The following is a 25783-nucleotide window of genomic DNA, read 5'->3' as shown; positions in this document are numbered from 1 at the left end:
CGAGAATGGTTACTGGTACAAACAGGTGGGAACAATGGCAGGACGGTACTCGGAATGGGGAGATAAAGGCTAAATTAGGAAGGAACTCTTTGGATAAAGCGGGTTCGGTGGTAGGGTCATGTGAGAAGAATGGAGGAGGATAGATTACCTAGGAGAATAATGAACTCTGTTGTGGAGAGTAAGAGAAGTAGAGGTAGACCAAGACGACGGTGGGTAGACTCAGTTTCTAACGATTTAAAGATATGAGGTATAGAACTAAATGAGGCCACAGCACTAGTTGCAAATAGAGGATTGTGGCGACGTTTAGTAAATTCACAGAGGCTTACAGACTGAACGCTGAAAGGCATAAGAGCCTATAATGATTATGTATGTATGTATGTATGTATGTATGTATGTATATTTCAAACTCTAAATGTAAATTTGAAAAAAGCCGAAGGAACTTAACCGAAATCAGGGAATAGGGAGTGAGCTACTCTCTCGTGTTCCCTCTCAACTTAATTTTGAAATAACTATGATTTTGCAACCTTTTTCAGTTTGTAATTCTTGTAACTTAAATAGTTTCTCCATCGTATCACCTCAGCAGTATAGCCTTAGACTCTGTAATTTCAGGCTATAAACCCAAATTGCGTATTAATGTTTTCATTTCAATTTTGAAGGAGCGCAAGTGTCCGCTTCCTTTCCATTTTGGTTTTTGGGCCAGTTACCTAACCTTTTGCTTTTACCGAAGGCCTTGTAGAATGGCTACGTGCTACCCCTGTTACAATCTATGTTATACCTTTTAATGTTAAAGATATCAGACTGTTGAACATTGAAGATAGTGAATAATGTTTGAATTTGTAAAATGTAGGTTCCTTAGTGTAAATTTTATACAGCAAAGATGCTCTTTCTATTAATGTAAAGGTTGAATGGTGCCTTTCGACGGCCGGAATGATGTAATGTTTGGAGATTGGTCTCCTAGATAATTTTGCTGGAGAAAAAAAGGAGCTCTTGTCATTTACTATATAACTTCTATATCTTATTGTTGTATCTGAAATCTTGTTTTTTGCTTAGCGAATTGTCTTGTTAAAATTTAACATCTGAAACGAAACCAAAATATAGCAGAGAAAGAAATATAGCTCTAATTTTAAAGTTTTAAATTAATCTTCTGTCTGTCTTATCTCGACCTATTCATGACCGCACCTTCTTTCACTTCTGTCCACCACGGTATCTCCGTAACAAGTGGTAGCAGAGCGTGGTTGAAAGGGCTCTGGATAAAGCCCCTTTTGACGGCTACTAATAGAAATCGATACCGTACTCTAAACATTTTCCTGGTTCCTGGAATTTTTCAAATCTTGTTAGATTTTCTATCACTATGTCTGGTCCTCGCGAAGTCCTTGCACCTGGGTATCTCCGCAAGGAGGAATTTATTTATGAACTTCTAATTAGGAAGGTCCAGTCTGGCGACACGGTTGCGGCGGATATTGCCAAATTTAAGGGATCTTTAGAATTTCACATTTGTATCCTGGTATTTGGGGAGAAGGAAATTGATGAGGCTCTGTCCACTATCACTGATAATACCACCGAGCTAAATGCTGTTGTTAGTTTCTTTGAAGTAAGTGATCCTTCTACTAATCAACTTAAAAGAGTTCAGGCTAGACTGTTTCATTTTTACAATAGGGCTACGGACCTATTGTCACTAAAATTGAAGGAGGATCATGCTAAGGACGTTAGTAACTTCGTCGAACACCTGTCTGACATGTCTAATAGGGTTAATAATTAATTTGTTGTCTGGGGCCGCTAGTGCTAAAAGCAACCATGTTCCTATTGTAAACTTGTCTACGGAAGAGGACTCTAGTAGGTCTATTGAGAGTAGTAGGAGGAAATCAGTGGCTACTCACCAAACATCTGACCCATCGGAACAAGTGTCTGATCATCTAACCTTTCTTTATGAGTAATGCAGTGTTTGAACCTTCTCAACCTCCAATGCCATCCCCTAGTATGTCGCCAGGTTTCAGCAGCTTGCCCCACCCATTAGCCATGTTGCTTAAAGGCATATCCAAGTTTTCGGTAAATTCTACTAATGAGGTGATATCCTTTTTAAGGTATATTTACACTTAGCAGTGACGTGACCGTGGCGTGACCGGCACGTGCTTCGACCGGCGAGCCGGAAGATATTCTTGTAGGAAATTGAGTGGCAGTGTTCATACTCGCCCGGTGCTGGTCCGTGAAAGTCCGGTCAGTGCTCACGCCGGCACCGTAAAGTGACAGTCAGATTAGTTCCCACCGATATTTTTTTCATTTCACGGCCGTGCTACGGGCGTATTTATACAAGTGACAATTAATTTCGAACGTCTTTTTGTCAAAGTCCAAGATGAATGATGAAAAGCTTGTTGAACTAGTGCGCAATTATCCTGTGCTGTATGATCTGTCCAACCCGAAGTACATGGACACGGATTTTAAGAACAATATATGGAGTAAAACAGAAGAAATGAAAACAACTGGTAAGTAAATGCGCTTTTATTAATTTTATGAATTTATACAGTAAACATGGCTAACTTTTGTACAGTAAATGTACAAACTTATGAGATCCACGTGAAGAGTTATTAGATCTACCTAGAGGTTTTTAATCTCTTTGACCTAGAGAGTTGATGACATATGGAGCGATCCATTCTCAGAGCTGAAGTATTCTGTGAATAACTCTCTGACCCGAAATGCATGTGACGTAGCATTCCCACCTTGAAATTATAAATTTTGTAGTGTGCTGTCCTCATTCCTCGACTCTACATTCTGAGTAGCGTAATTATAATTACTGTATTTCCGTCATTTTTCACAAAGTTATGCAACAAGCACGTGAAAAAAATTACAGTACGTTATCAATGTTTTCTGGATAAACCTGAATACGCCTATTGTAAATCCGGATGTTTTGTGACAAAATACCAAAACTATTTTCTGATGTTCTCCACGCGCGACTCAAACGGTAGTTGAAGTTTCGCTTATGATCATCCAAATTATCACTCGGATATGGTCGCATCATGTAGTCTTTAAGCGGGAATACTTCATCAGCGACAATAACATATGGAACTTGAATATGTGTATTTGGTATCTCATTTTTCTGGTACATTCAACGACCTTTGTTGAAGTGCTTTGCCTAAATTAGAATTAGCAAAGATTCCCCCGTCATTATTCCTACCGTATGCCCCTACATCAACTGCAATAAAGTTGCAATGAGGGTCCATTATGAGCCAGCAAAAAAAATGGGAAATGTTTTTTTTCTAATTTAAGAATAATGATCAAGTGTTCGGAAGGGCCTGGATAACAACGTGTTTACCATCGAAAGCACCAATACAATTAGGAAAGTTCCATATATCATAAAAATCAGTAGCTATGTTCTTCCATATTTCTGCTGTTGGTGTAGGCAACAATTCTTCCATCAGATTTTCAGTAATAATGTCCGACTCGTTGGCTGAACGGTCAGCGTACTGGCCTTCGGTTCAGAGGGTCCCGGGTTCGATTCCCGGCCGGGTCGGGGATTTTAACCTTAATTGGTTAATTCCTATGGCACGGGGGCTGGGTGTATGTGTTGTCTTTATAATCATTTCATCCTCATCACGACGCGCAGGTCGCCTACGGGAGTCAAGTAGAAAGACCTGCACCTGGCGAGCCGAACCCGTCCTGGGATATCCCGGCACTAAAAGCCATACGACATTTCACTGTTCAGTAATAATCTTACAGGTTTCTCGCACGATCTTGTAAACTGTACTATGACCCATGCGATAGCTAAAGGAAATCGTGTTTAGCGCATCCCCAGTGGCCAAATGCCTGCAAGAAAGAAAAAAACCAACAATAACAATAAACGTATTTACGTGGAATAGAAATTACTTTGTTTCTATGCTCTAATTCATGTGTGCCTACAGTTCGACGTATTTTTTCCTATAACAGAACCTATAGATGTTTTAACGATTTAATAAATAAATCAATATAGCCAGTGATTTTGTTTTCAGGGCAGTCTTGTAAAACCAGATGGGGCAACATAAGGGACAATTTTAGGAAGTCTCTTAGGAAGAATGCTACTGTGAGTGGTCAGAAGGCGAAATCTGGGAAACTCTTCAAATATTCAGAGCAGCTGAGTTTTTGAAAGAATTCTTAAATACGAGGGAGACCACGAGCAACATTGGTGATGAGGTAGAAAACCATCAGGAGATGATGACGAAAATTACAATACAGACAACAATGAGACACAACAACTTTCTACATAAGTCGACAGTGTAGTGAATGAGCCGTCCCAATGTCACACGTTGTCTACTCTAACACAAACAGGTTCCTTACGATATTCGACACCATCGAAAAAGCTAAAACTGTCACTACGAAAACAATCCTCCTAAAAGTGCCGCTGCTACTGTTATGGAGTATCTTCTAAAAGAAAGGAAATATGGGATCACCATCAATCCAATCACCAGATCCTCTTGACGCCTTTTTATCAGCAATACCTCCAGCTGTGAAAAAGCTGCCCCCACGTTACTGGCATTTAGCACAGCGGCAAATATATCCGCTTTAGCTCATGGGAGAAGAGCCAAGTGCAGGATCATCCGCAGTTTATCATTCTCATTACTCTACCCCCAACATACTCTGGACAGCCTTTTCCTGCAGGAAGCCACAGTGAATGTGTTGTAGTGCATGAAAATCAAGGGTTAACAACTGGTCAAAGGCAACCGGCAACTTCCCTGAACTATTCAGTGCAACAGTATTTTGGGAATAAATACATATCGAGACTGAAATCGAACCAAAATAGATGTTTACAGATGAGTGTCTTAAAGTATGAAAATGTTTTTCGTAAACTTTGATTATAATAATAATTTATATTACCAAATATTTGTAAAATACCACTTCAGTTTAAATTTAAAACAAATTATTGTTTTCAAAGCAATATGTCAAAGTTTATAGTGTAATGCTATTCTATCTTACATACCTCAAGCAAACTGCAAGTCGTTCCCTCGGAGAAATGGCTTTTCTCCATTTTGGGTCCTGTTTTTTCAGGTTGACATCCAGTTTGCTGAACAGAATGTTAAATGGATGTTCTGACATTCTAAAGTATTCGTGAAACTTTGATCCATCGTCCATCAATTTCTTATAAAGAGCGGCAAATTCCCCTTCTGTTCTTTTCTTGTTACAGGCCTGATGAACCCACCTCCGTTTTCTCACTTGTTGCACCTCCTCTTCATCCAAAACAAGAGCAATCATACATAAATCAGTTTTTGAGAGTTTCGCCATTTTGCGTGGTACTATAGAAAACACTGACTGATGCCGATCACGCCACGTTATATTGTGAATGGAAAGTACTGTGGGATCACGGGCGTTGATATTACGGTCCGGTCCGGTTACGTCACGGTCACGTCACTGCTAAGTATAAATAGACCGTCTTAGTGTGAATGGAAAGCATTGTCAGATCACGGGCGGCGGGATTACGGTCCGGAGATTCCTAGTTGAATTTCAAGAGCATGCTTTGGCATTATCAAATTTTACAAATTATTTACCCATATTCTATAGATGTCCTCTCGGACAAAACTGAGAAAGCAATAGCTGACAGATGTTCTATTGAAGATTTCCATGCTCATCTTTTGGCTAACTTTATTTCAGCTAGAGCAATGACATCCCTAATACAGAAGTACGACTTCCGAGTTCAGAAGTTGGACGAAGACTTGGCTGATATCATCCAAGACATTAAATTTTATACTAGGGTATTCGCTCTTCATTTTCAAAAGATCAAATTGTGCAAACTATTGTCGAAGGAATCTCTCCGCCTTATAGGTCGTACTTATGTTTTGCCTCTCGACCCCAAGCCTTCTCGGAACTAGAGGCAATGGCAGTGTCAGCCGAAGGAGTGAGGTACCCTGACACTTGACGTGTCGCCACGGAGCCCCTCCATCATCTAACAGTTCTCGGCCACCACCTCGCCGAACATTCCCCATACGCAAATGTTAACCGTGCGGATAGATTGAACACCTTAGGAATAAGTGTCCCTTGGTTAAATCTAGTGGAACTAGGAACAGAGCAGGTCCGTCCAAAGGTTGTTTCAAGTGCGGGTAGTTTTCGGATCTAGCCAAGAATTGCACTTCACTTAACAGCACACCGCCCTGTTCAACTTCTGGTGCTGCCTCCACAAACCCAGGCGATAGGAAGTGACTAGTGTCATCGGCTGAGTCACAATGTTCACCTTCCGGAGGCTCAGCCCCCGTTAAATCAGGCAACGAATTCTTCAAGGAAGAAATTTCCTCTAACTTATTATTTTAAGGCCCTAGGGAATGCCTTAAAATTGCTTCTGAGACTCCAGGATTTGTGCCATATCTTAAAATTGAGGTAAATAAAGAAACCCGTTACGGCGGTATTAGATTCAGGGAGCGTTAGCTCCAATATTTCTGAGGAGTGGTACACTAAATTGAAAGCCTATTGTAAATTTCCGGATTATTGGTCTTAGAAATTAGAATTAGAAATTTTAGGCTTTATTTTTGCTAAAATTCGCATCTCCAAATTTACATGGAAAATTAAGTTGTTTGTGGCTAAACAGCTGTCTTGCCCTGTAATATTGGGGCCGATTTTATGTCTCATTCTGGTCTTGTGCTCCATCTTCCGAGCAAGTCGTGCACATTCAAGTTCTCTAGTAGCATTAATATTCCTCTTATGACATGTAATTCTGTGTCATTTTTATCTATTTCGCCCACCCAGAGTGAGATGTCGTTAGATCTTAGGCATCTACCTGAGGACCAGGCTGAGAGTATTCGAAAGTTGGGCCAGACTTTTCCGGATGTATTTTCGGAAAACCTTGGCGTCACTGACTTCATTGAGTACAAGATTGAGCTAACCTACTCTATTGCAGTTACGTTTCCTCCTTATAGGCTATCTCCACCTAAAATGAAGGCTCTTAAGGAAATCATTGATCAGGTGTTAAAATATGGCCGACCTTCAAAGTCGGCGTATTCATCGCCTTTTTTTCTTGTACCGAAACCCCAAGGTGGTTTCAGGCCTGTCATTGATTACAGGGCTTTAAACCGTAAGGTTGTATTACATTCTGTGCCCCTTCCTGATCATTCTTGTTTCTCATGGTTTCGCAAGCCAAGTTCTTTAACATCTTAACCAGGCATATAATCAGATACCTCTGGCAGAAGAATCCAAACATCTAACGGCTTTCACCACTGATTGGAATTTGTATTAATACAACCGCGTGCCTTTCGGGCTCCCCACGGGCGCGGCTGCCCTTACTAGACTGCTGGATAGGGTCTTCTCCGATATCAAATTGTTAATGATAATCTCGACGATGTCCTTGTGTTCTCAGAGACCTTTGAAGATCATCTGAAGAAAGTTCTCGACCGCCTTCGTAAGGCGGGGTTGACAGTTAAGTTATCTAAGGTAGCTTTTGCTAAGCCTTCTATGCCATTCTTAGGGCATATTGTGTCGCCCGATGGTGTTTCTATCGACCATTCCAGAACGCAGGCTACTCGTGATTTCAAGCCTCCTACGGACATAAAGAGAATCGCTAGGTTCATAGGCATGGTGAACTCCTTCAGAAAATGTATTCCTAACTTCGCTAATAGGGCGGCGCCCCTAAACCTACTTCGTAGGAAAGGTGTCAAATTCGAATGGGGGCCGTCGCAGCAAGCAGCGTTTGAAGGTCTTAAATTAGCTCTTTGCAATGCCCCAGGATTAGCTATGCCAGATTTCTCTAAGAAATAGATAGTTCAAACCGATGCCTCTTCATCTGTTGTTACTGCAGTCCTTCAAGAAATGGAACTCGGAAGGCGGCCTATCGCCTATGCGTCTAGGACTTTATCAGCCCAAGAAGCCAAGTATTCCTATGAATTGGAATGTTTGGCAGTCCTGTTTGCCTTGGAGAAGTTCCGCCTCTATCTGGAGCATGTCAAATTTGAATTAGAAACAGACAATCAAGCTTTTAGTTGGGTCTTAGCTGGGCGTCGTCGTACTGGACGTATCGCTCGTTGGGCTATCAGAATTTCAATTTCAATTCGACATGCGACACATTAGAGGATCAGAAAATGTAGTCGCAGATGGACTAAGCCGTATGTTTTCTAGTGATGTTGAGATCAGTGAACAGGAGGATAGTTCTTCTCCCATGCCCTACATTCTAGTGTTAGTGCTATTTTGACTGATGCCCCTATGTTATTTCATGATATCGAGAAATATCCAGTGCTGGCTGCTATAACGGAAACCCTTTCTTCTGGGGAACATGTCCCTTATGTGTTGGAAAAACGGGGTTCTGTGCTGCCCTTTGAGCCACGATCAAAAGATGAAAGTAGTTGTTCGAACTGTTCTTGGCCCATGATCTTAAAATATCACGAGACCCCATTAGGAATCTTTTAAACCCGAGAAAATCAGAGAAATGTTTATTGGAAGAGTATGGACGGCGAAATCAGAGAAATGGTTAAGGCATGTACTTCTTGCTTGAGTAGTAAGCCTACCTTGTCTACTAAGCTAGGGCTACTGTCATCTCATCACGCATCTCGCCCCACAGAGCGTTTGTACATAGACTACGTCGGACCTTTCCTTCAATCGATGGGGGACGGGAATAAGTTCATCCTTGTATGTGTAGACGGCTTCACTAGATTTTCATGGTTATTTCCGACTAAGCTGGGTACCGCTCAGTCTATCATTTCTTGTCTTAATATTATCTTTCCTTCTTTTGGTCCTTGTCAATATATAGTTTCCGATCATGCAAAGTATTTCACATCTAACTTACTCCAAAAATTCTGTTTTGATTTGACCTATCCCAAGTAACTACTTCCGCTTATTACCTACCCTCAACCATCTTTGGCTGAGTGGATCAATTGCAATCTTCGATCTGCTTTGATAACTTTTCATCATGATCATTCCAGATGGGGCACTTCTCTGCATTGGTTATCTTTTCCTCTAAATTCGGCCGTTCATGAGTTCCACAAGTTCACTCCTGCCTCTCTCATGTTCAAGTTTGAACCTAAAACGCCGTTGTCAAATCTTTGGTCCATCAATGAGATATTGCCGGAGACAATAGATCCCGATGATATCAGGGACCTGTAGAAGAAGGCTAAAAGTAACCTTAAGGCTTCTCATGAGAAAGTTAAGGAGAGATACGATCGTGGACGGAGGTCCACCAATTTAAAGGTCGGAGATCAGGGCATGGTTAAGAATTTCATACCTACAGGCAAGCTTGCCCCCAGATTTCATGGGTCATGTATTATTCTGGATTTCTTAACACCGGTCACGCTTTTGGTGAGCAATCCAGCCACTGAGAGTATATTTAGGGTTCATACACTGAAGAAAATGGAAATTGCAACACCCAGAAGGAGTGGTGCTACATTGCTGCAATTGAACATGCAGGACGAGTGTTCGGTTGTGATTCGATGATTAAACTTTCAGGTCCCTCTGACCCGCAAGTTTGGACATGTACCCACCACGAGCTGCAATACATTGATGAATTCGTCGAGGCATGGAGTCAATCAGGCCATGGATCGCTTCCTGAGGAATTGTGGTCCATGCTTGCAGCACGGCACGGGTCAGCTGCTCCAGAGTTGTGGGTGGCTGAGGACGGTTGGCCAGTTGTCGACCCATCATGTCCCACACATGCTCAGTAGGACTGAGGTCCGGGGATCTGGCGGGCCATTCTAAGGTTATGTCATGGAGAGATTCTCTGGAGATGCGTGCCGTGTGAACCCAGGCATTGTCCTGCTGAAACATTCCATAAGCAATGTTCGACATCACAGGGAAAACCAGTGGATTGAGTACCCTATCAACGTTCTGCCGAGCAGTCATAGTGCCCTCAACAAGCACTAATTGTGATTTCACATTAAATCCAATAGCTTCCCAGACCATAATGCTTGGTGTTGGCCCTGTGTGCCCCTCGACAATAAGATCTGGGCGGCCCCCCTCCCGGTACGCCGGCGCACACGATTCCGGCGATCACTGCGGGCAAGACAGAAGCGCGATTCATCACTAAAGACGACCTTATGCCATCCGTCGATCTTTCTCGACACCAGGCCAGCCTTACACGTCGCTGTTGTGGGGTCAATGGAACACCTTCTGCAGGGACACAGACTCGTAAGCCAGCTGCACGCAGGCGATTACCAACTGTCTGTTGTGTAACGTGGGGTGCCACAGCTGCTCGAATTTGCACTGCTGTTGCATGGGGTTCCATCCGGGCCATCCGAATGATGCGGCGATCCTCTCTCACAGTTGTCTGTCGCGCTGGGCCTGTGCCAGGTCTACGAATGTGGGTAACTTCATTTGACCACTGCTGCCATACACTCTGTACTGTAGATGCCAGTCGGCCAACACGTGCAGCGACAGTCCAGCCTCACACAGACCAATTATCCGAGCCCTCTCAAACGGCGACAGTTGTTGATAGCGTGCTTTTCTCTATCGTCGAAGCATGTTTGACGGAGAACACTTCACTGCATAGACTGCAAGTCAACTACGCTACACCAGAGTCCGTATACTGGAGTTGATTCCTCCGCGACCGATCACGTGGGGAGACATGTAGCAACAATCCAATGGGTCTGAAACTTTGATCGTTTACATACCTACATGGCATGGTTCCATATCTTGAAAATCAACACAAACGACCAATGGCTTCATGGTGTTGCTATTTCCATTTTTTACAGTGTATCTCCAAAATAAAACCTGTATAAATCTCTTGTTTTGCAATATAGGCTACTGAGATATGGCAGTAAGAAAACTGTTATATTCCTTACCTTAACAGCTCAGTAAATTAAAATTCATTAGTTAAATTATTTTGTAAGGGGTATGGGGAGGTCTTCTGTCCCACCCATCGACATGCATCTAGGGCATTATCTTGTTGCTGTCTATCATGCTCTAAAAACCTCTCCCTCCGGTAAAGCTTTGCTTTTCTTCTGTTGCCTGTCTGCCATTACCTTTCCCCCGCCTCCAAACCAAGCCTGCAATTCACACACTCATCCTCGATACCGCCCGCCTCATCTGACCCGGCTCTCGCTCTCCATAGAAACACCACTGTCGCTAAGTCAATTACTGTTTCACTGTCCTCTGTCATCTGCGGCCGAGTTACAACATCTGGCGAGTGATGCTGGGGTGGGGTAAGGACCCACCCCGCTCTGGCCCAGTCTCCTTCATGACGACGTACTTGAACACCATCCTTATCGGCAAGGGCTGAGGTGCGGTAACACTACTGCCTACTCCACCTTGAAGCAGTGCCTCAATATCTGATCTGTGGCGACCATCACCAGGGCTACCTCTCTCATGATAGCGGGAGAGATGTATCTGAGGGTACTGGGGGAGGTACGGGGGACCCCTCCCGGGTATCGGCAGCAGCGGCTACTTGCTAAGCCTCAATGCCCTATATTTCTCATTTCATCTTATTTTATTTACCCAGAACCCAATATATCGAGCAAAAATACAAGTTATCTAACAACACAAAATAAACACATCAAACTCCTACGTACACTCAGGGGCGAAGTGTCAGGGGAGGCAGGGTAGACACCGTGTATACTTAACATTTTTTAACGAAACATCGCCGAGTTAATTCAATTATTTTAGAACATTAATTATTTCCACATTCATGACATTACTGTATTCCCCGCTTTACTTATATTCGTCTCACTTCGGCAATGCTAGGGCTCGCGTCAATTGCATGAAGCCCGTAGGAGAAAGCAGACGCTGTCCATTCTGTGTGTTCCCTTTGATTTTCAAAGTTTTCAGATAGAGCAACACTAACGCTATCTGTGGGTGATGACTGTGAAATTATGACTTTCCTATAGCGAGATTTACCAGCGAGACTTACCAGCGTCTCTTCTTGCTCTCATTGGCTAGTTTGGATATCAGATATAAAGGTGCTGCTATTGGCTACTATCTTAGACATGCTTTTAATGTACTTAATTTGAATTTATTTTATTATAAGACACATCTAAAAATAAAATAATACTATTCAAATACGAAATATAGCAAACATACACCTAATAAATGAATGACAGCGTGAAAACCCTTCAAGCACATGCTTTTCCTTGGCCGCCAATATTAGTTACGGTATTATAATCCCAACAACTATTGGCTTACATTCTTAATAATGAACTCCAGAGTTTGCATACGAGAACAACAAAACTGCTTAACTTGATGCCATATATTTCGTTAACGTCAGTTTCTAGCGAACGCCCTATGAGTGCCTTCATACGAATTAAAACCTACTAGGAATTCGATGACCAATCAGAGACTAACTTGGAAACTCTAGCTATATATGGAGAAGGATCTGCTGTGGCATCTTGACTTCAAGACGACAGTAATATATATATCGCCATTGATGCTTTCACGGCCCGTAATTATAGACGTGATACTGTATAGGATTTTGGGCTTATGCCGTGTCAAGAAAATAAGGTGAAATTCTTTACGTTTCACAGAGAGCTGTTTGTCATTATTTAGAAGCCTTTCTCGTGGACAGTCGAGATTTTATTCTGATGACGCGGAGCACAGTTCTCTGTGAAACGTAAAGAATTTCACCTTATTTTCCTAACACGGCATAAGACCAAAGGCCTATAAAACCAAACCCCATGGCACTACATCCCTTGAAGGGCTTTGGCCTACCAAGCGACCGTTGCTCAGCCCAAAGACCTTCAGATTACGAGGTGTGCCAAAGGCCTATACAGTATCATATATATCTATATGCTGAAATGAAGGACAGGCGGATTGAACTCGTTTACAAGAATATTGTTTAAAGTGATTTGTACGAAAATATATTTATTTCTTATTTCTCTTATTAAATCTACATATCAATGAAGTAGAATGCTATTTTTATTCTAAAAGTATATTGTTATTGTTATATGATTTGTCCCAGTTCCAGTCATTAATATAATACTGAATATAGATCTGTATGCGTCGAAAACATATACAATATGTTTAAGCCCCTAAATGCCAACATCTCTGTCTACCCCCTTATTTAGTTCACGCTTCGCCACTGCGTACACTATCGTTATACCTAATTTCATGTCCAAGTGTCTCTTGAGCATTAATCACACGTCCACTTTCTTTATTTCCTTTATGCATAATTTTCTCACTGCACTTAAATACAAACTTAAATTACCTACCCTATTCCACTCTTTTATCACCATCCAATAATTTTCTGATCATTACCAGTCTACTTTAAACAATTCCCGCTGACTCTCACTCAATATTTTCCGTCTCACATTTTTAGTTTCTTTACTTCTTACTAACAAATGCACGTCTTCCCTCATTTCACCACACAGTATACATAATGTATTATCCTTTTTCCGGACCCATCCCTTGTTTTTGTATAAGCCTAAAATCCACCATAATAAACCTCTTCTCGCAGTACTATCTATATTACTAATACTTATCTTCAATACTTGGCTTATCCTTTAAACTTCTTGGGGTCGCTCTCCTCCGACATTCCTCCATCTGACGTTGCATTTGGATATCCTTTACCCTCTTTATAATCAATCTCCAAAACCTTCTTCCCCTTTTATCCCAGTCCTCATACTATATGTAGCCCAGACCTAGCCTTTACACATTCATTTTCACCTTCACCAGCCAGCTCTCCCCATACATACTTTTGATCTGGTGCTGATAAGCAGTTTGCAGCAATATGCCACCTTCTCCTCTCTTTAATTTCATCCATAAATTAAGTACTCTCTTCATAATTTCCCCTTCTATATACTCCCCACAAATTACTATCGCCCCCACGTTCGCTGTGCACTCGAGGAGTCATATCAACGTCTTACTAAATGTACAAGTAATCTGATTTTGAGTATCCCTTCCTTTCTCCAGGCCCCACAATTCAGCTCCATAGAGTACTCTGCTTAACACTAATGTTTTGTAAACCATTCTTTGTATACTATAATTTATTCCCGGGTATTTGTTCTCCAAAATCTTGACAACTTAAAGAGCAACCCCTTCCATTTCGCTCTCTTAATGTGATCTTCCCATTTTCCTTTTTTTTATAAGAACCCCCCAGATATTACAAATTTTCTACCTCATGAATCATCTCTCCCTGGACCACCCATTTCCTCCTTTTCTTTCTCGCTCTGTTCTTTCGACCTACCATAATCTTCGTCTTATTAAATTAATTTTCAGGGACCACTTGTTTGCATACTCTGAAACCGCATTTAAACTTCTTTGCAAACCCCACCCTGTTAGAGGTCATTAATATCACATCGTCAGCAAAAAATCAATCCTGGGATCCCTTGATCACCTAAAACTGGACACGCCCAATTATCCCACCTTTCTAATTCTGCTACTAACGCGCTCCTACTTACTGTGTCGAAAGCATTTTCAAAATAAAAAGCAGCTATATATACTTTAGTTCCTTCCTTCCTTATTCAGATATTACTCGAAGATCATCTTAACTATCATATTATCTGTCGTCCTGCCCTTTGTAAAACCACCCCGGAAAATTGACAGTATCGACTGCTCTTCAGCCCTGTCTCCCAGCCTGTTCGCTAATATACTTGTATAAATCTTACTCAAGGAGTCCGATAAAGTTATTCCTCTATAATTACTTAGGAGATTCCTCTCTCCTTTTTCTTCTAGACTGGGCATATAATCCCAATTTGCCACTTTTTTGGCAACCTACCACACTCGAAAATCATGTTGAACAACTTTACTATGCCCTCTATCATCTGTCTATATTTCCCTATTTCTTTCCAAAATAAATTACTGATTACATTTCTTCCTCCTGCCGACCTGGTCCTCGGTTTCGCTATCACTTTCATTACCTCCTCACCTGATATATCTTTATCCAACTCATAAATCTGTACATCTACTTCCCTCTGTATGACCTTCTCCCCCTTTGTTTCTCTCCACCTATCTCTCCCTCCTAATACTTTAACAAAGTAATCCACCCTTAAATCATAGCCAATTTTCGGTTTGACAAACCTCCTCCCCCATTACTAATTTTATTCACTCTGTCCCACACCCTTTCAGGTTGCTTCATCCTACACTCCCTATTTATCGCCTCTGCCTGCTCCTTCAGCCATAATTTCTTCCTCTCTGCAATTGTATTATATTCTTTCCATAATTTACAAAAATAGTCTCTTTTTGCACTCCCTATAATCCCTGCCTATAATCTTTTAGAGCCCTCACGACTACTTTCCTCATCTACCGCACCCACCACAGGGGAGTCCACGTTAACACCTTCCCTATTTCTAAACACGTCTCTAACAGCGCCACAATATCGAAACACTCTACTAATTTTATCACTTCTTCTATCCCCATCTTACTTAGCAAGCCTTCAATATTTACAAAACCTAACTTCCAATTTCATCCCCTGCTTCCCTTATTTTTACCCCGCCCCTCCCCTCTGCCACATTACTTGATTCACTTCTTGTTATTATCGCCCTCTCATTTTCCACTTCCATTCCGTACTTTTTCTATGACGCTCTTTATCGTCTTTTCCTCCTGACCTTTATATTTCTTTCACTACAGGTCTTTTAAACTCAAAACTTCTTCCTCTGCCAAAGGCGTCACTTCTTTTTCTTTCTTCTCGCGCTCACTCACCTTTTCCATGCACGTGCACACTGTCGACGACCCTCGCTGATTCTTCACTTTCCCCTACCACTAGTGACTGCTGACCTCTCGTATTCGCTTTCGTGATGTCCTGGACTTTGTCCTCTTCCATGCCACCACCTCCAGCCTCGTCATTTTATTTTTGATCACCACCACCTTATACACTAAATCCACCTTATTCTATTTCGCTGCCTCTTGAAAGCCAGAAATAAATATACATTTCCTCGTAGGTTTCTGACTACTAACTGCTTCATCTTTCTTCCATCTCCTCTTCCAAATTTTTCACTTTCTTCCTCAGCAGCACTATTTCTTCCGCATTACGTTGTCTCACCCATTTCTTTCTTGAATCCACCTCTTCATATCATTGATCTCCTTCGATTGTTCCCTTATCATTCCCTTAACTTGGTCCATCTGGCACGCCTCTTTAATCACATCCTTAATCGCTTCAATTTCATCCCAACCGATGGCACCACTTGGACCAGAACCTAGTTTCAATTCTACACCTCCAATGATTAGCATAACTGCCACTTCCCTCATACTTTCCATATCGCCGTTGCTCACCATTCTCCTTGTTACTTTTCTCTTCATACACCTCTGCCATCTTCCAATTATCGCTCGATATTGTTCCACTCAAATGCTCATGTCTCGACACTAACCACTCAGCACATCCACTGTCACTGTTTGCTTAAGCTCAACTGGCTAGGATAATATTCCTGCTTAGTTATCCGTAAAACTCCATCTGCATAATTAAAAGGAATATCTATATTCGAATACTTTTTACACTCACTGTATACCAATTCTAACGTCTACGCCACCAAGGCCTAATACGCTGTATATTTGAACAGAGAAGGCAGCGCCTTTATTTTAATTTAGAAATGGCTTTAGATTTAGAGGGTAGTTTCTCTTAAACCGGTCGACATTTTAAAAGAAATAAAAAAGAAAAAAGCTGAAAATGTGATCATCCTCGGAACTTGAATCTGAATTTCCCGTTTCACGGAGGGATGCGTCAACAGACTCCGCAGGGCTGAGCCAAAGAGTAACTTTCGTTCTGTGTTTCCCTAATTCTGCCAGGGTTGACTCGGGCAGGCGAAGACGAGCACAACATACAACAGTCTAAGGCTGCGGTAACGGAACATCTCGCTTCTACTACTGAGTGGAATGGAATGAAATACAATTTTCTTCGTTGATTAATTTTTCGCAGTCCATGATTACCACTCTGCTGACAAGCTTCAAATGGCACGAGGAAACCGACAGTGGACGGTTTCACTCGTTTTACTGACGCTACATAGCGCCAGCTCGTGCGTGATACAATGATTATTTCAAACGCTTAAACAATGAACACTGCTCATAAAATGCAGCGCCAGCTCGCGCGAGTAGCTGCTAGTTGTTCCGAAACCGCAGCCTAAGCTAGGCTGCGTTAGCTCATGGTATGACGTCACCTTACAAATGAGTCGAGCAGCGCCAAGAACGTGATCGTTCTACAGGTGTAACAATAAGATACGGCTAAACTTCCAGGACACATTCCTCACACATAGGAGAAGAAAATATGTTATATGGACATGGGTCCAGAAAAGCTTTATTTCCATGTTAGAACACATTTTCTACAACTCTACATAGTACATTTTTCATGGGAAACACACAGGAACAGAACGTACCAGCATAACACATGGAACTCTTTCTTATACGAAATGTTAAAAATGTCCTCCGTTAGCATTGACGAATGCATCAACCAGCCGTCGTAAGGATATATTAACTCATTCTAACGCACGCTGTCAGTATTGGAGACTTTTGGCTGTCAGCGTTCTAGGTAATACTGACAGCCGGAAGTTTCCGTGGTGATTTCTGGCATACACGGAAATTTTTAATTTGCTTTAATGTAAAATCTGAGAAATGCTTGTTAAGATAGTATTGCTCTGAACCGTTGACTCATAAAATGATATGATGTATCTGACAGCACAATTTTATAAGGGTACATACACTGGAAGTATTTTGCTATTGGTAAGGCAGAGTAGGTTAAATAAGAACCGACTGAGTTTTGTTAGGCGATAATGCTGCGTGCGGTAACATGCGACATAGTGAACATTTCTATTTCCGTTTATTCATGACAGTCTGCGAACGTTAAGCTCATTTCTCAAAAATGCAGTTAAGTATTTTCCCAACATTTCTTTTTTTTATAATTACATAATTTTCAGAAAGTTAATTTACATTTTACACTTCATCCCCGAAGAAATTACACCTTTTGTTCGTTGTATTTTTGAAATGGCTACATTTGTTTTTATGCCTATTCAAGTTCTGTGGATAACGAAAATTGATTTGCTCTTAGGAAACTTATACGTTTAGAGGCAAATATTTCGCTTTTACTGAGGGTCTTAATTGCCCAAACAGACTTAATATGATTTGATATTTATTGTTTTTCATCTGCTTTCGAGTGCACGGATTGTTTATGCCTGTGTTAATGAAACTCAACGTCAAATGGAGTCCACCAAGTACAAAGGGCACTGTGTCTCTCGTATCGGTAGATTTACAGCCACGTACAATAACTCCTGCGGAGCAAAATTCTGGTTCCTAAATCAAAAGTTGTTAGTGGGACGTTCAACCAATAACATTATCAAAACGTCTCCGTTAAGATGAACAGCACACGAGAGAAAATTTGATTTGAATTTGCTGTCTTTTGATAACTGCCAGGCACGGACTGGATAACTACGGATGGGATACGAGGGTACTTTATTTCAGAAGTCCGAGAACTTCTTAATGTCTTGCAGATAAGGCAGGTCTGACGAGTCTCTCGAAAAGAGTAAGCACCCTTGTCACGTCGCACAGAGTACTTTGTGACATACCGCTCAACCGAACGAGTCAGGAGGCTGTTTGATATATTCACAGTGAATGAACGAATGGCATAGACAAAGAAAGGCTCAAACAGGAAGTTGATAGCTGGTCTGATCTACTCCAGCAAACTCACCACGAGGCGGACAGAATCTGTCATTTGATTTGTATCCGAGCACTCGACTTGTTACGCGTTTGTCAATAAATTGTTCGAATGGGCTTTCCTGGTCGGTAATCTCTCTCCAGTACAATTCTTTTTTGAGACAACAACGGCATTAACAAGCTTTCTCTCAATTTCACTGATTATTTTATCGACCCTGTTTAAGCATCTATTTGTGTTCTGCAGTTTTGAGACATACCTGGTCATTGTAGTCTCCTTTGAAGACAATGATGTTGGTGAAGGTGTCTCTGCATAGTAGTTGATTGGTGGTGGTGGTGGTTGTGGTGGTGCCTGCCTTGGTTGTAGAGGGACGATGACGAAACCCGTGTTTTCACCCAGAGTATCAGAGTTAATGACTCTTAATCTGCTGTCTCTAATATTAATTCCAGGATGTTTCAGTCGCAGATGTCTGGTCATATTTGAAGTGGTCGATCCTTTCACAGAGAGGATCACTGAGCATATATTGCATGTAACCATGTGACCTGTAGAGCGGGTGAAATAATCCCACACCTGACTTCTTGAAGGCATTTCTCAAAATCGCAAAAAATATTGCTATAGGATCTACTCTCCACTTCTGCCCATCGAGAACACAAATCGTCACAATATTATACTGTTTTCACTCGATACCTTAGGACTTGCAGTATCTGTGTTAGTGCACAGGAATCTAAAAAAATTAGTCAGGCGCGATTTTACAAGTAAGAAATCTTTTAAAATAGTATTAGGTCTGTGATATAACTTTTTGACTGCAGTGCCATCTATTTATTAGTTTGATCCTTGACTATGCCGTGAATTAGACAGTAGCGTTGCCAGCAAGGGAATCGATCTGTGTGATCCTGTTTCTTAGCTACACAAATTATAGTATTTTCAAATATTCTCAAAATAAGGTTTTCATGTCCTCAAAATGTCAATGCACTTAATACTTTTTTGAACTAGGGTCTTGATTTTTGAAAATTGACCAGAAATCTGTGCTTAAAATAATCCTACCTTCCCCCAAATATCTCTGACTTCTGGTATGGTTTTCAAAGAACAGATGCCGGCACATTTGCTTCGTTGCACATGTTCAGCGTCAACTAGCATCCATCCTAAAATTACCAACTCAGTTATGTATAAATCCCTTCAATTACTACAGGTCTTAACAGGCGACGGAGTGCCGGAATATTGCCCTGAAAAGACACACTTTATAACTTGCAGCCTTGAATACCGAGGTAAGCGCCTTATCAACTACGCCATACAGTCAGTCTTAACGCTGAATTCTTTCCTTCCTGGCCTTTCTCAGTTATCTGGGATGGTGCTAATGTGGATAGATGTATTCACTACTGTGTGTCACTGTGGTAGTTGGTAGTCTGATATGTAGTGTGGAAAAGTTGTGTATTAAGATCACGAATACTCAGCCCCGAGCTCGAGGAATTAATGGTCAAAATCTCCAGCCCAGCTAGGAACTGAATACGGGGCCCTATGAACGTAAGGCTACTACGTTCACTATTCAGCCAAGCAGCCGGACCCAATCCTAATGTGGAATACCACACTCAAATGCATCTATAGATAAAGATGCGAACTCTAATAATCGAGGTAATTTTACGCTTTATACCAACAATAATCGTTAACTGAAACATTCACTCCATAGCCAAGCCCAGCCTGCTTTAGTCAGGGGATATACTGTACATACTGAATACATTCCACTACCGAGCGGCGTGTTAACACACTACGACTATGGAGCCAAACTCTGCATTCGGGAGACGAGTGGGTTCGAACCTCGTCGTCGGCTGTCCTCAGAATGGCTTACTGTGGTTTCTCATTTTTACTTCGAGGCAAGTTCTGATTCCTTCCACCTCCTTAACCAATTTCATTCACCATCATTCCACATCATACAAATTCACCGCACTTCATCCCCGACCCCGTATCAAGAAACGGGATTAAGGGATTATCCCCTGAGTAAAGCAGGCTGGGCTTGACTATGGAGTGAATGTTTTAATTGACGATTATTCTTGAGATAATGCGTAAAATTACCTCCATTATCAGAGTTCGCATCTTTATTTACAGATGCATTCGAGTATATATTTCAATGTGGTATTCCTCATTAGGACTGGGTCCGGCTGCTTGCATACCTACTTTCCTCTAATACTCTCAGCTATATTTCTTCACCTTTCTTTTGTCTCTCGACCTATCATGAGCATTAGACAAACGGTCCCTCTCAAGTTTAAGGTGACTCGCCGTGAGCACTTACTGAGTAGATCCCGCTAACTTGCTGGATAATTGCTGAAGGAATGAATGAATGGATAATCAATCAATCAATCAATCAATCAATCAATCAATCAATCAATCAATCAATACTGATCTGCATTTAGGGCAGTCGCCCAGGTGGCAGATTCCCTATTTGTTGTTTTCCTAGCCTTTTCCTAAATGATTTCAAAGAAATTGGAAATTTGTTGAACATCTCTCTTGGTAAGTTATTCCAAACCCTAACTCCCCTTCCTATAAATGAATATTTGCCCCAGTTTGTCCTCTTGAATTCCAACTTTATCTTCATATTGTACACTTCCATAAGTTACCATTTGTTATTAAGGACTGTACCATTATTACAGTTTTATTAATAGTAATATTACTATTTTGTATTATTTATATTAGTATATATAATTTCGTGTGGCTATTTCTAGCCGAGTGCAGCCCTTGTAAGGCAGACCCTCCGATGAGGGTGGGCGGCATCTGCCATCTGTAGGTAACTGCGTGTTATTGTGGTGGAGGATAGTGTTATGTGTGGCGTGTGAGTTGCAGGGATGTTGGGGACAGCACAAACACCCAGCCCCCGGGTCATTGGAATTAACCAATGAAGGTTAAAATCCCCGACCCGGCCGGAAATCGAACCCGGGACCCTCTGAACCAAAGGCCAGTACGCTGGCCATTCAGCCAACGAGTCGGACATTTATATTAGTAATTATGCACAGATTTGTAACTTGGTGCAAAGTGCTACGTGGTTGAGTGTAAGTGGACCTTGAGCCATTATTTGGTGACAAAGGCATTATCTATTTACCTAATCTCATAAAAAAAAAAAAGTTAAACATATACCAGATTCTGTTGTGTTGAAGTGGAACCGATGCCATATTCATGTGAACCTCACAATAGTAAATACAACGAAAACGCACACTGCTCGGTAACTTAATACCTCATTAAAGAGGCTTCAAAGCAGTCACATGAGTCAACAACGTGTTGGTCCTCCACGAACTCCGGGGGACTTATGAATGCGACGGGGCATGCTCAGTACCAAATAATTGAGCATTTCTTGATACAAATGGTCCCTTTCCTCGATGGCAACATCTTTTAGGGTCTGAATCGTTAGTGGTAGATGTTGACGGTTGTAAATAATTAAATAAATAAATTAATTAAAATACACAAATGACCACGCATGCTCTATGCAGTTCATGACCGGAGAAGACGCTGGCCAGTCCATTCTGCAGATTTCACGTCCCTCCAAGCATCCATTCACAGCTTTTAAACCATGTGGACAAGCGTTATCGTCCTGTAGAACAAACCCATCTCCTACAGTCTCTGCAAAACAGTTTACTATGGGTCAAAGAATCTTATGTTCATACACTGCGGCCGTCCTCGAATATAAACCAGTGGTGTACGGCGACTGACCATGACACCTCCTCGGAACAGTGATGAAACTCCAAGCTGTTGGTGACATTATATGGAGTATGATTAATTATAACGTTCCCCTCTTGCCTTCCATGTGCGCAGAGGTGTCATCAGGGTGTAAACCAATTCAAACTTCATCAATGAACGACGTTCTAGACCAGTGATCTCGTGTTTAAGTCTGATGTACTCTAGCCCATCGAAAGCCAGTGAACGCAATCCACCTTATCCTGTAATGGAAGTTGAGGAGTCTTCTTGCATACACTCCTCCATCATGGAGTCTAAGGCGCACAGTTTGGGTACTTACAATAACTGCTGTGTCGTCTCGAAGCTCGTGGCATAGAGTAGTAGATGTTCACGTAGGATGTGTACGTGAAGATATGCATATGTGCCGGTCTTGAACTACTGTTGTTTTGGTGGAGAGCCCATGCGATGTCGATCTGCTACTGAATGGGTGTCTTGGAACTTTTTCCATAACATGGAGAAAACACTTTGATTCGCGTGAACAATGTTGACAACGTCAACTTGTTTCATGTTCTGGTGTATCAAAGTGATTTTGACGCAATCCGCCGTAGGCAACGTATGACGAGGCATTTTAGCGCACAATGCACAGAAGCGAGGCACAATGAGAAGCTTGCTTGGACGTGGATTTGTTTACCAGTCGTGAGTCGAATGCCCCTAGTTGTGATGACAGGATTGCCATGATTTCAACAACGTAGTTACTCTCTAACCATAAATAATAAATATTATACACTGGTGGTAAACTGCCAATATACTTAACTCTTTTTTTTTAAAAGAGTATCCACATGTGCTGTATCAAATTTCTTGAGAATGCTCTGACAGACTGGCCAATGCTTACTTTTACGAAGACTACGGTTCTGTTCAAGCTATTTGAGATTTTGAAGGGGATCGGGATCAGATACCGTGAACGAAGAATTATCTACAATTATCTACAATCTGTATAAAAAGAATCGAGTGATAAGAATCGAGGGCTTTGAAAAAGAAGCAGCAATTCACAAAGGAGTGAGGCAAGGTTGCAGTTTGTTCCCCCCTACTTTTCAATGTTTATATAGAACAGACAGTAAGGGAAACGAAAAAGTAATTTGGGAAGGGAATCACAATCCAAGGAGAGGAAATCAAAACCCTGAGATTTTCTGATGATATTATTTGATTTGAGACTGCAGAAGATCAGAGAAATTGTTGAATGGTATGGACAGTCTTGGGTAAGGAGTACAGGATGAAAATAATTAAGTCCAAAACAAAAGTAACACAGTGCAGTCGAAAGAAGTCAGGTGATGCAGGAAATATTAAATTAGGAAATTAGGAATAAATTAGGAAATGAAATCTTAAAGTAGATGAATATTGTTACTTGTGCAGTAAAATAACTAACGATGGAAGGAGGACATTAAATGCAGACTAGCACAAGCAAAGAAGGCCTTTCTTAAGAAAAGAAATTTGCTCACTTCGAACATTGATATAGGGATTAGAAAGACGTTTCTGAAGACTTTCGTCTGGAGCGAGGCACTGTATGGAAGTGAAATATGGACGATAACTAGCTCAGAAAGAAAGCGAAGGTTTCGAAATGTGGTGTTACAGAAAAATGCTGAAGGTGAGATGGATAGATCGAATCACGAATGAAGAGATACTGAATCGAACTGGTGAGAGGAGATCAATTTGGCTAAACTTGACGAGAAGAAGAGATAGAATGATAGGACACATCTTAAGACACCCAGAACTTTTGCAGTTCGTTTTTGAAGGAAGTGTAGGTGGTAAAAACGGTAGGGGTATACCAAGGTATGAGTAAGACAAGCAGATTAGAGCATATGTAGGACGCAGCAGTTACGTAGAAATGAAGAGGTTAGCACAGGATACGCTTGCATGGAGTACTGCATCAAATCAGTCTATAGACTGATGACTCAAACAACAACGGTTCTGTTACCTTATACAGCAGTTTTCTTAAGAACGGGTACGGAATTTTACTTACAAGGGAACACCGGCAATGGTTAAGTCGCCGATCGCGATGAAACTTGGAAAACACACTGAGGTACACGTAAAAAAGATGTCGGCATCAATTTTGGGTGCCAACATTCATTAGGGCGTTAACTAAGGGGCCTAAAAGCTGCGACATTTCGAATTCCGCGCGATCAGCGAGGAATACCTGCTGGCCAATGCTAAGCCGGCACACTGAGTGCCTGGAGACACGCCTCTGCACCTCCTCCCCTGGTTCCCCACCGCACGTTTCCCTTCTCCCCGCACCAGCCCGTCTTCTTAGCTGTCGAAGAGAACCGGAGCTACACTTTGCGTACTCTTATCAGCCTTCCTCGTATCTCTCCTTTGTAATTTCCACACTGTATTAGTTTACGTTTTCTGAAATGTTTACGAAAACGTTTGCACCGGGCGAGTTGGCCGTGCGGTTAAAGGCGCGCGGCTGTGAGCTTGCATCCGGGAGATAGTGGGTTCGAATCCCACTGTCGGCAGCCCTGAAGATGGTTTTCCGCGGTTTCCCCATTTTCACACCAGGCAAATGTTGGGGTTGTACCTTAATTAAGACCACGGCCACTTCCTTCCAAATCCTAGGCCTTTCCTATCCCATCGTCGCCATAAGACCTATCTGTGTCGGTGCGACGTAAAGCAATTAGCAAAAAAAAGTATGGTACCTGTTGTTAATTGTGTTTTGTTTCGGTTTTCTTTTCACTATTTTTTAATGTTTCGAATAGACCAGAGATTGTTTTTGTTTACTATCATTTACTGACGGGGAGTTTGCCCGATGTAATGTATACGGAGTCATTTATTGTGTTGCCTTGTAATTGTTATTGTACCAGTTCGTACAATAGCCATTTAACTCTTTGCGTATGTAACTGCCATTATACCCAGAAGACTGTGGTGTGATACTTTAATATCGGTAATTGTTTACTACATAGACCTTCGTCAGCTATAACGCAAAAGTACCTGTAAAGTCTGCCTGTGATTACTGTATATCTACTGCATATATAAATGCATTTTTTTTCCAAGGCTTTTCTTATTACGTCAAACTTTACTACATTCCATGTCATACTCATATCAAAGTTGCCTATGCATTACATTAATTTATATTCGACAACCATTGCTGCAATTGAAATGTGTTGTGCCTGTCACTGCAAAACATAAATAAATCGTTCAGTACAAGCACAAACAAAAACATTTTACCTATAGGCCTATTCTTTATACCAGAGTACGCAATTCGGAAAATACCAGTAGTTTCAACCTCGAAGTTTATAATTGTTGTTGTTGTCGTCCGCGATGTCGTTTCGTTATGACACAACTGATAGCGTACACAAAATGGGTGGCGGAAGGGGACATAAAAAGATCTGGACCTAAAAACCAGGTTTTGATATCCCGAGGTACGGAATCTCATTACATTCATTGAGATCCTCTATCCGGGCACGTAATTTCTTTACATAAAAAAGGTAATTAACGTTGTTTAAGGGCGGGAGATTTATTTAGTGGTGGGTGATTTAATTAATTCAATATGTATGTCCACTCTAAAGGACACTACCGACAGCTTTAAGGCGTCTTAGAAGTAAATAATAATTTAAGCGTAAGTAGGACGCGATACCCCATCCCACGTTTGACCACGCCCGGTGGTACTTAACTCTGAGTTGTACCCACGAATGTGACAACTCA

The 25783-nt window shown here is 41.5% G+C and overlaps 1 protein-coding gene across 6 annotated transcripts in view; it reads right to left on the bottom strand.

Annotated features, from left to right (window-relative positions):
* The window catches only part of LOC136885915 (uncharacterized), a 446154-nt gene that overhangs the window by 230823 nt on the left and 189548 nt on the right, over positions 1 to 25783 (bottom strand). Inside the window, exon 2 of one of the 6 annotated variants that reach the window (XM_067158618.2) lies at positions 18690 to 19154. The exons of the other annotated variants lie outside the window; for them this stretch is intronic. Within the exon in view, the coding sequence (XP_067014719.2) occupies positions 18690 to 19018 (329 nt within the window). The 5' untranslated portion in view covers positions 19019 to 19154. The remainder of the gene's footprint in view (positions 1 to 18689; positions 19155 to 25783) is intronic. 6 annotated transcript variants of the gene reach the window in all.

Source organism: Anabrus simplex, chromosome 1 (genome assembly GCF_040414725.1).
Source record: "Anabrus simplex isolate iqAnaSimp1 chromosome 1, ASM4041472v1, whole genome shotgun sequence".
NCBI lineage: Eukaryota > Metazoa > Arthropoda > Insecta > Orthoptera > Tettigoniidae > Anabrus > Anabrus simplex.
This window is presented reverse-complemented; position numbering and strand designations above follow the sequence as displayed.